At 40.1% G+C, this 13745-nt stretch overlaps 1 protein-coding gene across 1 annotated transcript; it reads left to right on the top strand.

Moving 5' to 3' along the window:
- The first annotated feature begins 124 nt into the window (after positions 1–124).
- On the top strand, positions 125–10794 carry LOC106587563 (xaa-Pro dipeptidase). Its single transcript, XM_014176069.2, has 15 exons — positions 125–401; positions 2980–3163; positions 3398–3525; positions 3678–3741; positions 3907–3954; positions 4076–4137; positions 4248–4292; positions 5394–5469; positions 6316–6362; positions 7850–7918; positions 8097–8174; positions 9007–9155; positions 9411–9595; positions 9740–9931; positions 10189–10794. The coding sequence occupies exons 1-15, from the start codon at positions 361–363 to the stop codon at positions 10303–10305; spliced, it is 1485 nt and encodes a 494-aa protein (XP_014031544.1). The 5' UTR covers positions 125–360; the 3' UTR covers positions 10306–10794.
- Positions 10795–13745: the final 2951 nt, after the last annotated feature.

Here is a 13745-nt window from a genome sequence, read left to right as displayed (position 1 = left end):
AATAACATCTCAAAAGTTGGTTCATAATAAAAACTAAAAGCTGAACCGTATATATATCCAACACAAACATATATTGTGTGATGTTTACAGATAAAAAAAAAATGGATTTGAAACTGAAACAACTCCGTGGGGGGTTTCTGTAAGACAGTTATAAAGACCTTGCAAATTGCAATGCAATACAACCCTAACATATATTTCAAGTTAGTGGATCAAATAAATGGCCATACTCTTTCAAGCATAATTTAGGTTCGCCGATTGATATCACATAATGCCGACATACATTTTGAAACATTTTGATCAGCACTCACTCGCTTCAGCCAAAATCAGCTGATCGGCTTCACAAGCGAAGACACGTGTCACATGACACTTCGAGTCTTGAGCAACATGGCTGCACGACAGCAGTGAGTATATATTCTGTTCTGTATTATTCATATGGTTTATCTTTGTGTTAAGCGTATTTGGCCACTGATTCTGAATTGAACAAATTATAATGCATAAATTGTTAGCTCGCTAGCTATCTGCATAAACCTGATCAACTAAGCTAACTCTCGTTAACGGGGCTAACTGTCAAACATAAGAAAAGAGCGGCGTACTTTTTGCAGGCTGGCAGTCAGGCATCAATCAGCAACTTTGCCAGGTAACTAACTCACTATGCATGTCTAACTTGAAATGTTTTCGCAGAATAGGGAAAACAAATAGGTGGTTACAGCTCCAGTTTGTGGATAATATTATCTAGTCTCTCTACAGAGGGGTTGTTTATGAAATAATTGCCAGGGACCTCACAATACGATATTATCACGATACTTACAGTAGCTAGTTGCCTATACGATATGTACTGCGATTCTATATGTATCACGATTCTATATTTATCACAGTTCGATGTTAAATAAATATTGCTCACTATATGTCTGCGGCAGAGGGACAGGAAAGAGGCATAATAATAAAACGAATTTTGATTAGTCAAGTGCTGAGAACATGTTGGCTCACCATTTAAAAGTAAGATTGAAGACAAACTAACATTATAGAAAAAATACCGAAGTTTTTGCGTAGATACAGCCAACTAGCACTAGCTAACATTAACTACCTTGCAAAAAGAGAGAATCGATACTTGCAGTCATAGAATTGATATATTGTCAAAAATAGTATTGCAATACTCTACTGCAGTGGTCACCAACCTTTTCTGAGTCAAGATCACTTTTGCAGTCAAAAAACAAGCTGAGGTCTACCACTCAGATTCTTTTAAAAACATGTAAGCCTATTCAACATTAATAAAAACAGTTCTGTAGGAATTAAGTTTGTGCAGTAGCAATATTATCACAGCATATTGGCTGTATGTGCTTGGCCTGCCAATATTTTTCTTCTAAGACCATATTATATTTAAAAACTCAAGCTTTGATAACAAAATAGATCAGTTGTACCACTTGCGAGGCACAGCTGAGCTTAAATTGAAGTAATTCACTTTTTATTTTACTGGACTGATGGTACCTGCATCTGATGGTCAGTCTCAGCGAAGGGAGGGAGAGAGCAGCAGAGGGTCCATCTCTCACTGTCCCTGCTCTCTCCATTCGTCTGGTGAAACTGGCCAGAGAGAGGACACCGTCCTACCACTGATGGTGAAACTCGAGTCACACCACATTACTTTAGCCTCATTTTCCAATTCATGTTCCTATGACTAGAGAAAGTGAAATATTCCTCAAAATTAAAATAGACATTACGAGCTGCTAATAATAAAAATGCAGGCCTATCGATACACTTGGCTACTAATTAATTGCAGCTGCGGCGCGAGAAGAAGTAGGGAGAAGCGTGTTTTGTAAAAGTGTTGACAGTGCTGAATAAAAAAATGTAAAACAAACTCACTCATAAAAACAACAGGGTTTTTCTGTATTCTTTGACAGTTTTTCTCTGGTCATGGTTTTAAACGTTATGAAATCTCACGTAGGCTAGTATCAAACTTTGCTGTGGGGTCGTGGACGCCTTACTAGGCATGGTAATCAAATGTTTAGCTACCTAATTGGCCAGCGCACTTGATTTAACGACAGCTCTTATTGTCCGCCGGGTAGGTGGAGTTTGAATGGTTCAAAACACTTTGCCTACCTGGCATGCAGGGCTTCTGATTCAAGTGCACCTTCCGTCAAAAGCGCAAAGTCAAATAAATAAAGGATCGCAAGCCTTTATCGTTGGCTTTTCTATAGAAATGTTTGGTGATCAACTAGGAATGCCTAGAAGATCGACTGGTTGGTGACCACTGCTCTACTGTATCGATTTCCCCCATCCCTATGATATGTCAATGCTCCAATTGTTATTAATTGATATTGAGGTGATATGATGCATTATACTCTATCCTCCTATCATAGCTCGTGTTTCTTGTTTAAATATACTACATCTCTAAAACAGGAAGTGCACATTGAAACCCACTCACATGATCACAGAAGTGTTTAGACATCTTATTGTTGAGTTGACAAAATCTGAGGCAGGTTGGTGATCAACAACTCTACGTTTAGTGACCTTTGATCATGTAAATCTGTCTTTGTTGTTACTAAATCACACTAGGAAGGGAGCACTCTCCAGAGATGAAGTGTTTCCTTTACCATACACTGTGGATCATTGAAACCAGATCCATTTAGGGAAATACTGTTCTACAGTTCCATCCATCTGAGTTTGTGCAAAATCATCTTTTTTGTTGCGTGTAAAACTCTTGAGTTCTAAAAATGGTCAACGTTTGTCCTCACCACTTCTGCTAGTTTCACTAAAAATGTAACTTTCATAACTGTGTGCAGTATAATGATAAACAACGATTTGCTTTTTACATTTAATATTTACTAAAAGGTTTAAGTATTTTTATCGACTATTGTTTTAGAAAGAATCAGCCGAACGAAAAAAATCGAAGGCAGGCAATTGGGTTAGCTAACTGAAAATGGAAACCTACTAGACAGTAATGTACAACATATTAACCCATTTCCCAATGCTGTCTTTCTGTAGACCTGTGTATTGGCTGGGTAAAGACACCCTGAGAGTGTCAGCAGCCCTGTTTGCTGAGAACCGGCGGCGGCTGTGCCAAGGCCTGAAGGCCAAGGATGGGGTGGCCCCCAAGTCTGTGGTCGTACTGCAGGGAGGGGAGCAGAAGCAGAGATACTGCACCGATACAGACATGCTCTTCAGACAGGTACATGTTTAATAACAGTCAATTACAGATATGCAATTTAGAAGACTCGTTTATCCTAAAGTGACGTACAGTAGTATGTGCATACATTTTCATATTGATGACCCCAGCGGGAATTGAATCCACAATCCTAACGTTGCTTTACCAACTGAGCCACATAGGATCACACATTGATGAGATGGATGGAGGTGTGACTGAGCGGACCCTGGCTGACTCTTTTGACTCGTGGTTCTGTAGGAGTCCTTCTTCCATTGGGCTTTTGGAGTGACTGAAGCCGACTGCTACGGAGCCATCGACGTGGACACTGGAAAATCCATCCTCTTTGTCCCCAAGCTGCCTGAGAGCTATGCAACCTGGATGGGAGAGTGAGTCAGTGACTGTAACTCAAACTATATGTGAATGTGATCAGTCTCGGGAGACAGCCTACCACTTTCAGCATCATGGACTCATAAAGACACTGTAAGAATACTCCTTAGGCCTTCTCATTAAAACCGAATGTGTCATTCTCTGTTGACAGGATCCATCCGCGGGAATACTTCAAGGAGAAATACGCCGTCGATGAGGTGCAATATACCTGTGATGTAAGTTAGTGTGTCACGTTTGCATGCACATACTGTACACCTTACCCATCTTTGTAGTGTTGTAGCTTAGCTTGTGATCTTGTAGCTTCACTCGTTTCCCTCTATTTGATAGTGTCAGTTCTCTGATCCCTCAACAATTCTGCCTTTCTGTCTGAACTCTTACAGATTGCTGATGTCTTCTCCAAGATGAAGCTTGGAGCTCTTCTCACTTTGGTATGTCCTTAATATATCATGTTGATGCTATGATAGTGGTTTACAGTAGCAATTCATTAGATAAAGTATAATTTGAAGAGACTTGAAAGTGGGCCTGGTAATTGTATTATGTTTCTTCCAGCGTGGACAGAACACAGACAGTGGGAGTATCTGCCGCGAAGCCTCCTTTGAAGGAATCAGTCAGTAAGTTTAATTGGCATCAATTGATATCCATTTGAATCAAACTGGTATTTCTAATTTATTTGGTTAAATGTTTTGCCTTGATAAATATGAACTTGTGTCTTTTATTTCAGATTCCAAGTGAACAACACTCTTCTGCATCCAGTCATTGTGGAATGGTAAGTACTGTATGATACAATATCCAGCTCGTAACCATTGGATACTGCTTCTTTTCTGTTATGTAGAACTATTTTTGTAAAACATTATTAGTCCGTGTCTGTTTCACACTGAGTCATCTGAGGTGTTGACTGCATCTCTAATGTGTAGAGAATTTTTATTGTATTTTTTTATTTCACCTTTATTTAACCAGGTAGGCCAGTTGAGAACAAGTTCTCATTTACAACTGCGACCTAGCAGAATCATTAAGACATAAATGGTGGTAGAAACCATGACCAAGAATAGAATCAGAAAAACACTTCACTAACAATATGGTAAGAAGCTGATTTTCCTGAAAGATAAAGAGGAGTGTAAGGCTCCTCCGGCAGTGAGGAATGGATGAGTAATACAGGTATTATTTATGCATTCATTATGAGCTACCAAATATAAAGCACATACATACATACATGCATACATACATACATACATACATACACACATACACACAGGTCTTCCCTGTGGCTCAGTTGGTAGAGCATGGTGTTTGCAACGCCAGCATGGTGTGTGCAACACCAGGGTTGTGGGTTCGATTCCCACGGGGGGCCAGTACAAAAAAATGCATGAAATGAAATGTATGCATTCACTACTGTAAGTCCCTCTGGATAAGAGCGTCTGCTAAATGACTAAAATGTAAAATGTACACACAGAGCTTTAGCTTTCATCATCATTCTTTTGTTTCTGGCTGGGTGCTATTAGCCAGTGTTTGTGCATGATAGAATTAAGCAAAAAGGCCAGAGGGGGTGCGGTATATGACCAATATACCACGGCTAAGGGCTGTTCTTATGCACAACGCAATGTGCAGTGCCTGAATACAGCCCTTAGCCGTGGTATATTGACCATATACCACAAACCCTGAGGTGCCTTATTGCTATTATAAGCTGGTTACCAACATTATTGCAGTAAAAAGTAATGTTTTGTCATACCTGTGGTATACGGTCTGATATACCACAGCTTTCAGCCAATCAGCATTCAGGGCTTAAACCACCCAGTTTATAATATAGAAATATACACCTGGCATATTGATCTAAGAGGCCCTTGACTCCTTGTTCCTTCTCTCCTTGCAGCCGGCTGACTAAGACTGACATGGAGCTGGAGGTGCTGCGATACACTAACCGGATTTCCAGTGAAGCCCATAAAGAGGTAAAATCCTGCAGGACAGACAGACAGACAGACATACCTGCCACAGTGGGAGAAGGAGCTCCAGATTCTGGCTCATCTCATTTGATCTGTGTATTTTGGATTTTAGGGGACCAAAAGTATTGGGACAAATTCACTTATGTGTATTAAAGTAGTCAAGTTGAGTATTTGGTCCCATATTCCTAGCACGCAATAACTACATCAAGCTTGTGACTCTTCAAACGTGTTGGATGCACTTGCTGTTTGTTTTGGTTGAGTTTCAGGTTATTTTGTGCCCATAAGTTCATGGTAAATAATGTATTGTGTCATTTTGGAGTGACTTATTGTAAATAAGAATAGAATATGTTTCTAAACACTTCTACATTAATGTGGATGCTACCATGATTATGAGTAGTCCTGAATGAATCGTAAATAAAGATGAGTGAGAAAGTTGGACGCACAAATATCATACCTCCCAAAAAATGCTAGCCTCTGCTGTTATTGTAATGTTGAGAGGTTAGCATGTCTTGGGGCTATGATATAAAAGGCTAACCTCCGTTATTATAATGTTTAGAGGTTAGCATGTCTTGGGGGTATGATATTTGTGCGTCTAGCTTTCTTCCACATCAAAATGCCCTCAAATTAAACCTGGGAGTCTGCATTTTAACCAAAGTGCTGGAGTACAGAGTCAAAACAACCAAACATGTGTTAATGTCCCAATACTTTTGGAGCTCACCATGTTGTTATATCATGAATAATATATGAATATAATCAAAGATAAAGAATACATCTCAGAGGCATCATTGCCCACTTGCAACCTTGTATATCACAGGCATAGCAAACCTGAAGTGCTGTTGTCTTTCTCCTCAGATCATGAAGCATGTGAGACCTGGACAGAAAGAATATGAAATGGAGAGGTGAGTGGAGCTTTTTATCATGAAGGGTATGCCAGCTATATTGAACTGTTTGTACCATATAAAGGTATATTGTATGAGGAAAAGGCTATGTGGTGTACTATGTCCCGTCTGACCATAAAGGTGACAGTAAAACAGTATGTTCCTTATCTATGAAGGTGTGTTGCTCTGGATAAACTACATTCACAGCACGTCTGATCTGATCACTACTGAAGTCATAAGTATTTGGACAAATTCACTTATACTGTTTTCAAGTAGTCAAAAGTGTAGTATTTGGTCTCATATTCCTTGCATGCAATGACTACATCAAGCTTGTGACTAAAATCATGTTGGATGCATTTATTATAAGTAAGAATAGAAGATGTTTCTAAACACTTCTATATTCATGTGTTACGCTACCATGATAATCGACCATCATGAATTAATCGCGAAAAATGAAAAGGTTAGAGGCACAAAGATCATACTCACCCCCCCAAAAATGCTATTATTGTTATTGGTAAGGGTGAAAGGTTAGCATGGTTTTTTTGTAGCCTCTGAACGGCATCTCACTGATTCATTCATGATTTATTCATGATTTTTCTTAATCATGGCATTATCATGATTTATTTAGAAGTGTTCAGAAATGTCTTATCTACTGACTGTGAATGATGACTAATCATTTTATTTCTGTTACTATTGGGCAAAACAAACTACAAATGCATCCAATGAATTTGTGGAGTCACAAGTTTGATGTAGTCATTGCGTGCAAGGAATATGGGACCAAATACTACACTTCTGACTACTTTGATACACTATAAGCGCATTTGTCCAAATACTAATGACTTCTTCACATGGGGGGACAAGTCATTAAGTGCTTTCATTTCTAAATGGTTTTGACGGATACATTTTGCATGAAAATACCCTCAAATAAAATGTGACGTTCTTTACTGTCACCTCATGTGAAACATTTGATCTCAAACCTAAAATGCTGGAGTATAGAGCCAAATGGAAAAAATGGTTTGACTGTCCAAATACATATGAGGGGAGTGTATTTTACAATGTAGCAACGGCCACCCACTGAGCTGAATCAATTTCCTGTTTCTAGCTGGCAGCTTTTTGTGTTTTTAATTAAAACTTCATCTGGGTGGCTGAAGAATGTAAATAATCTGAGCTACTATAGCAGCGCCACTCACCAGCCCACTATCTGACTAATTGACTGCAGAAAGAACGTGCAGCAGAGAATATGTAATCACTGACTCAAGTCTCCAGTGGATAGACCAATAACCAAGTGAAGATGAGTCCAAATGCTTTTATCATACTATCCTCCAGTTAAGTATCAGGCAATGGAGATCTTCAAGGTGGGAGGTTTAGATGACTCCCTTCTTGTATTCTAGGCTAACCAATATCAAAAAGGAGGTTTACCCTTGATTAAACTTCCTCCTATATTGTCATTGTTAGAGCTGTGGAGCTTCTTGTGTATGGTTGCTCATGTCAGTGCTTTTCTGTTGCAGCCTGTTCCAGCACTACTGCTACTCTCATGGGGGAATGCGTCACACCTCCTACACCTGTATCTGTGGAACGTAAGGCACTTCCCTTTGCTACACAGAAATGGGTTCATTTAATGGAGAACATATCTGAAATACGTGACGATCATCTCAGTGGTACGTTTTGATGTACAGAATTGAGGTGCTATTGTTCGATCTGACGTGTGTTCAGTGCCTCTATAATGACCTACTCGTATGCTTAAATCTTCAACAGTGGAAACAACGGCTCAGTCCTGCACTACGGCCATGCAGGAGCTCCCAATGACAAGACCATCGATGACGGAGACATGTGGTAATTTGGCGATCATTTCACATGATGTGAAGTTATTCCACTCCTCAATTGTCCTTTTTGGGTTGTTTGCTTGGTTTTATTAAATGCTGTGTTCATTTTGTCTTGGATTTGTATATCAAAAACACTTGCAGTGATCTGTTGTTTTGTTTAATGGAATACTGTACATCTCAGAGAGCTACACCTCCCCTGCTGTCATTAGTATAGTAGGGTGTTGTTTTGTTTAATGGAATACTGTACATCTCAGAGAGCTACACCTCCCCTGCTGTCATTAGTATAGTAGGGTGTTGTTTTGTTTAATGGAATACTGTACATCTCAGAGAGCTACACCTCCCCTGCTGTCATTAGTATAGTAGGGTGTTGTTTTGTTTAATGGAATACTGTACATCTCAGAGAGCTACACCTCCCCTGCTGTCATTAGTATAGTAGGGTGTTGTTTTGTTTAATGGAATACTGTACATCTCAGAGCGCCTACACCTCCCCTGCTGTCATTAGTATTGGTAGGGTGTTGTTTTGTTCTCCCTGTCAGCTGGATCCACTGAGTGGCTCTCCCATGGGTTTACTCATAGCCAGAGCACAGCTTGGACTGGGTTTGAACCTGAGTCAGGCTGCTGTGTATAGGGATACTGATGGAGATTTAAAGTGGCTGTGTGGAGCGCCCATGATGACACAACATGAGCACCTTTGAAAGGCAAAACCTGTATTCATTCTGATGTACATGCTGTGAACAATTTCTCTGATTTATGTTTGGAAATAATGATGCCGGAATGGCTGTAGAGCCCTTTGGGTGAGCAGTAACACTGATCTAACTGTGACGTGTGGTTTTTCCTTGCAGTCTGTTTGACATGGGTGGAGAATACTACTGCTACTCCTCTGACATCACCTGCTCCTTCCCAGCCAATGGAAAGTTCACTCCAGACCAGAAGGCCATCTATGAGGCTGTGCTCAAGTCATCACGGGCTGTCATGGCTGCCATTAAACCAGGTATGATCCTACTGTACACATGCAGGATTGAGGAAGCATTCACTAAACATACAGTACATACTTAGCTTGGGCACAAGGAAGGATTATTTATTAATTTGTTCTATGGTTTGACTAATAGTGAGTTGTTGAAGTCTGAAGACTACCACAGAACATGCCATATCCTCACCACCAGTCATTATCACCTGCATATTAGGCTGCTTTGAAACTTTTAACCTCCGATTTAAAAACCTGACTGAAGGTGGTCTTGTGTTTCAGAGGTCAAGTGGACAGAGATGCACCGTCTGGCTGACCAGGTTCACCTAGAGGAGCTGGTGAAGATTGGGATCCTGCATGGGAGTGTGGAGGACATGCTGAAGGTCCACATGGGCTCTGTCTTCATGCCCCATGGCCTGGGACACCTGCTGGGCATCGACGTGCACGACGTGGGCGGATACCCAGAGGTCAGTACCAGAGAGATGGATAGTATTCTATTCATCAATGATCAGTGCTAGATAAAGTTCTAAATACACTTCCAAAAAGACATGTCTCTTTTCTTCTAGACAAAGCTAACGTCCGTGTCATGCCGCTTGTTCTTGGTTACACAGGGTATTGAGCGGGTCAACGAGCCCGGTCTGAAGAGCTTGAGGATGGGCCGTCTGGTGCAGGAACGCATGGTCCTGACTGTGGAGCCTGGTATCTACTTCATCAACCACCTGCTGGACCAGGCCTTGGCCAACCCAGCCCAGAGCTGCTTCATCAACAATGAAGTGCTGACCCGCTTCCGTGGATTTGGAGGGGTATGTTTACCTATCCACAGACAGTTTGTACTTATTAGTTTATGTGCTGGTGTTACTGTCAACGTTAACCACCCAAAGCTTGCGCATAGAAACTCCTTTGTCTCAATCTACTCCATGGCAGCAAATAATATACACATTATGCTGTTCTGTTAAGTCTTCTGCTATAACTGCTCCCCCTGACAATTATCTACTGTTTATTATTAACCTTGGCTCTGACCCTCAAATGTGTCTTACTGGATGTTTCCCCCTCTGTCCAGGTGCGTATTGAGGACGACATTGCCGTGACTGCCAGCGGAATGGAGCTGCTCACCTGTGTCCCTCGTACAGTGGAGGAGATTGAGGATGTCATGGCCGACCGTGGAAAATCCTTCTAAATAACGTCGCTCATATCCAAGCTGATCTAACCAAATGGTATTTTCACTCCTAAATCTGGAGAGAATATCTGTTTTCTGATGTAAGGGATGCAGTTTCTCTAATGATATCTTGCCAGTCTACATTATGCCATATATAATCAATAATGGATGCATTAGATGCAGAACCTTTCAATCTTGAAAGGTGTCTGTTTAATCTCAGTGAATGCAGTATCAGTAGCATAACACACTAGTACACAAATGCAGGTTAAACTACCTATACTATTTGAAGCTGTTAGTGATGAAGATGATTATTGTGAAAATTAAGAGAAATGCAGAGAATTAAACTGCTGTGGCCATCTTGCCACGTAAAAACAGTGTTGACGGTTGACAATATTTCAGTGCCTGGTTAATTGCTTTATGACTGCGTAATAGATACTTTATTTTCTTGGACGTTTATACAATTCTCATAAAATACAGTGCAATTGAAGTAAATAAACCCCTCAATTTGCAGTTTTGCGTCCTGTGACATTTGTAGATGACAGGGAACATAAAGTGTCATGGAACAGAGGGTTGGTTTACTACAACTTTGTAGTAATACTGCCAGTCTTCACTAGATGGGGTCCTTAAGTCATTCTGAAGTTCATGTAGCTCCGGGAAGAGTTGCCTTGTATCGATGCCCTTATTTGATTCAGATAAATGGAATGACTACAAATATGCACTAAATAAGTATAAACAGACATTTATTTACCTATTCTCTCCAAAACTGCCAATCAAACCTTGCCCATTTCAATTATGAAGTAGTGTACAGTACATTGCAGATGTTTGCATTTGAATTCCAAATACTAAAGTATAGCATTTGCCATACACCATGTCTGATTTAAAAAAAGAAAGATGGTGTTAATCATCAACTTAAATACTTGGCAGTTGGCAAATTCAGTTAATTCCCTTTAACTCAAAGTTGCATTGAATACACTGTATTATCATGTCTTTACCTATAGAGAGTCCATCCCATACGTAGCATCTCATTACACATACAATACATACAGGATGAGAACACATCAACCATGATAAATACGTCCTCAACCTTTTCTTACAGTGAATGTTAATAGAATGGATGCAATCAAAAAGGAACTCATTGCTCTTGAGGTACAATACAGGATAAAGGACAAAATAGTGGGGCATAATACTTTACTGGCATGGTCAATTTATCACCTTTGTTTAGATGTTTACCAGGCCTACGTGAGTAAAAGTTTCAATTTACTCAAATGTACTTAAAAAATAATAATAATATATATATATATATATTTGTGAAAATGTTGGTACATTACCCCAGTTATAAAGTGTCATGAATATCCCAGTATCCTTATAGTGAATTAATGTTTCAATCTCCACATGAACATAAAAATGTACAATGGTGTAATCTTTTTAACTCACGCAAATATAGTAGTTATTTTACCTTCTCTTTAAGAGGTATAGTGTTCTAGAACTTCTAACCATCTGCTTTAACCATCCAGTGGGCTCTGGAATGCCTACATCCCTTTCCTAGGCAGCGATTGGTGGAGAGGTAACAGACGTTTTAACCCTGCAGCCAAAAGGGACCACTGGTGCCGATAAACTAGCGCCCTCCCTGGGGACCCCAACAAATAAATAAAGAGGGCTTTCTGCTCTGTTCAGTCACTGGGAGGACCTGCTGAATTGCCTTCAGTTCAGCAACTTCTTCACTCACTCACTCAATTATATATATATATTATACACAGTACCAGTCAAAAGTTTGAACACACCTACTCATTCTAGGGTTTTTTATTATTTTTTTACTGTTTTCTACATTTGTAGAATAATACTGAAGACATAACTATGAAATGACACATAGAATCATGCAGTAACCAAAAAAGTGTTTAACAAATCAAAATATATTTGAGATTCTACAAAGTAGCCACCCTTTGCCTTGACAGATTTGCACACTCTTGGCATCCTCTCAACCAGCTTCATGAGGTAGTCACCTGCACTGCATTTCAATTAACAGGTGTGCCTTGTTAAAAATTAATTTGTGGAATTTCTTTCCTTAATGCATTTGAGCCAATCAGTTGTCTTGTGACAAGGTAGGAGGGTATACAGAAGATAGCCCTATTTGGAAAAAGACCAAGTCCATAGTATGGCAAGAACAGCTCAAATAAGCAAAGAGAAATGACAGTCCATCATTACTTTAAGACACAGAGGTCTGTCAATCTGGAAAATGTCAAGAACTTTGAAAGTTTCTTCAACTGCAGTGGCAAAAACCATCAAGCGCTATGATGAAACTGGCTGTCATGAGGACCGCCACAGGAAAGGAAGACCCAGAGTTACCTCTGCTGCAGAGGATAAGTTCATTAGAGTTACCAGCCTCAGAAATTGCAGTCCAAATAAATGCTTCACAGAGTTCAAGTAAAAGACACATTTCAACATCAACTGTTCAGAGGAGACCGTGTGAATCAGGCCTTCATGGTTGAATTGCTGCAAAGAAACCACACCAATAAGAAGAGACTTGCTTGGGCCAAGAAACACGAGCAATGGACATTAGACCGGTGGAAATCTGTGATTTGGTCTGATGAGTACTTGTGAAACGCAGAGTAGGTGATCGGATGATTGCCGCATATGTATTTCCCACCGTGAAGCATGCAGGAGGTGTGATGCTGTGGGGGTGCTTTGCTGGTGACACTGTCTGTGATTTATTTAGAATTCAAGGCACACTTAACCAGCATTGGTTAACACAGCATTCTGCAGCAATACGCCATCCCATCGGGTTTGCGCTTAGTAGAACTCTCTTTTTTTTTTACAACAGGACAATGACCCAACACACCTCCAGGCTGTGTAAGGGCTATTTGACCAAGAAGGAGAGTGATGGGGGGGCTGCATCAGATGACTTAGCCACAATCAACCAAATTGAGATGGTTTGGGATGAGTTGGACCGCAGAGTGAAGGAAAAGCAGCCAACAAGTGCTCAGCATATGTGGGAACTCCTTCAAGACTGTTGGAAAAGCATTCCAGGTGAAGCTAGTTGAGAGAATGCCAAGAGTGTGCAAAGCTGTCATCAAGGCAAAGGGTGGCTACTTTGAAGAATATAAAATATATTTTGATTTGTTTAACCCTTTTTTGGCAACATGATTCCTTGTGTTATTTCTTAGTTTTGATGTCTTCACTATTATTCTATAATGTAGAAAATAGTAAAAAATAAAGAAAAACCCTTTAATGAGTAGGTGTGTCCAAACTTTTGACTGGTTCTGTATATACACAGTACATACACACAGCAGTGATGCAAAATATATGATACACTACAACGACACATGAACATTTTAGAGCTTAATTTGTTTGAGGGTTGCTGTGTAAAACTGGTGAGCTGTCACTTGGGGCTCTATTCAATCCGTATCACAGAAGTTCACCGTTACAGCGTGATTGAAATTTAAAGGCAATGTTCCGTATTAGCG

This window comes from Salmo salar, chromosome ssa26 (genome assembly GCF_905237065.1).
Source record: "Salmo salar chromosome ssa26, Ssal_v3.1, whole genome shotgun sequence".
NCBI lineage: Eukaryota > Metazoa > Chordata > Actinopteri > Salmoniformes > Salmonidae > Salmo > Salmo salar.
Note: the sequence above shows the minus strand (reverse complement) of the source record. Positions and strands in the feature narration are given on the sequence as shown.

Excerpts from the sequence above, each read along its gene's own strand:
- LOC106587563 (XM_014176069.2), top strand. The coding sequence starts at position 361 with ATGACACTTCGAGTCTTGAGCAACATGGCTGCACGACAGCA. Across the intron at positions 4,138-4,247 it reads TCCTTTGAAGGAATCAGTCA|ATTCCAAGTGAACAACACTC; the intron begins GTAAGTTTAATT and ends CTTTTATTTCAG. Across the intron at positions 4,293-5,393 it reads CATCCAGTCATTGTGGAATG|CCGGCTGACTAAGACTGACA; the intron begins GTAAGTACTGTA and ends CTCTCCTTGCAG.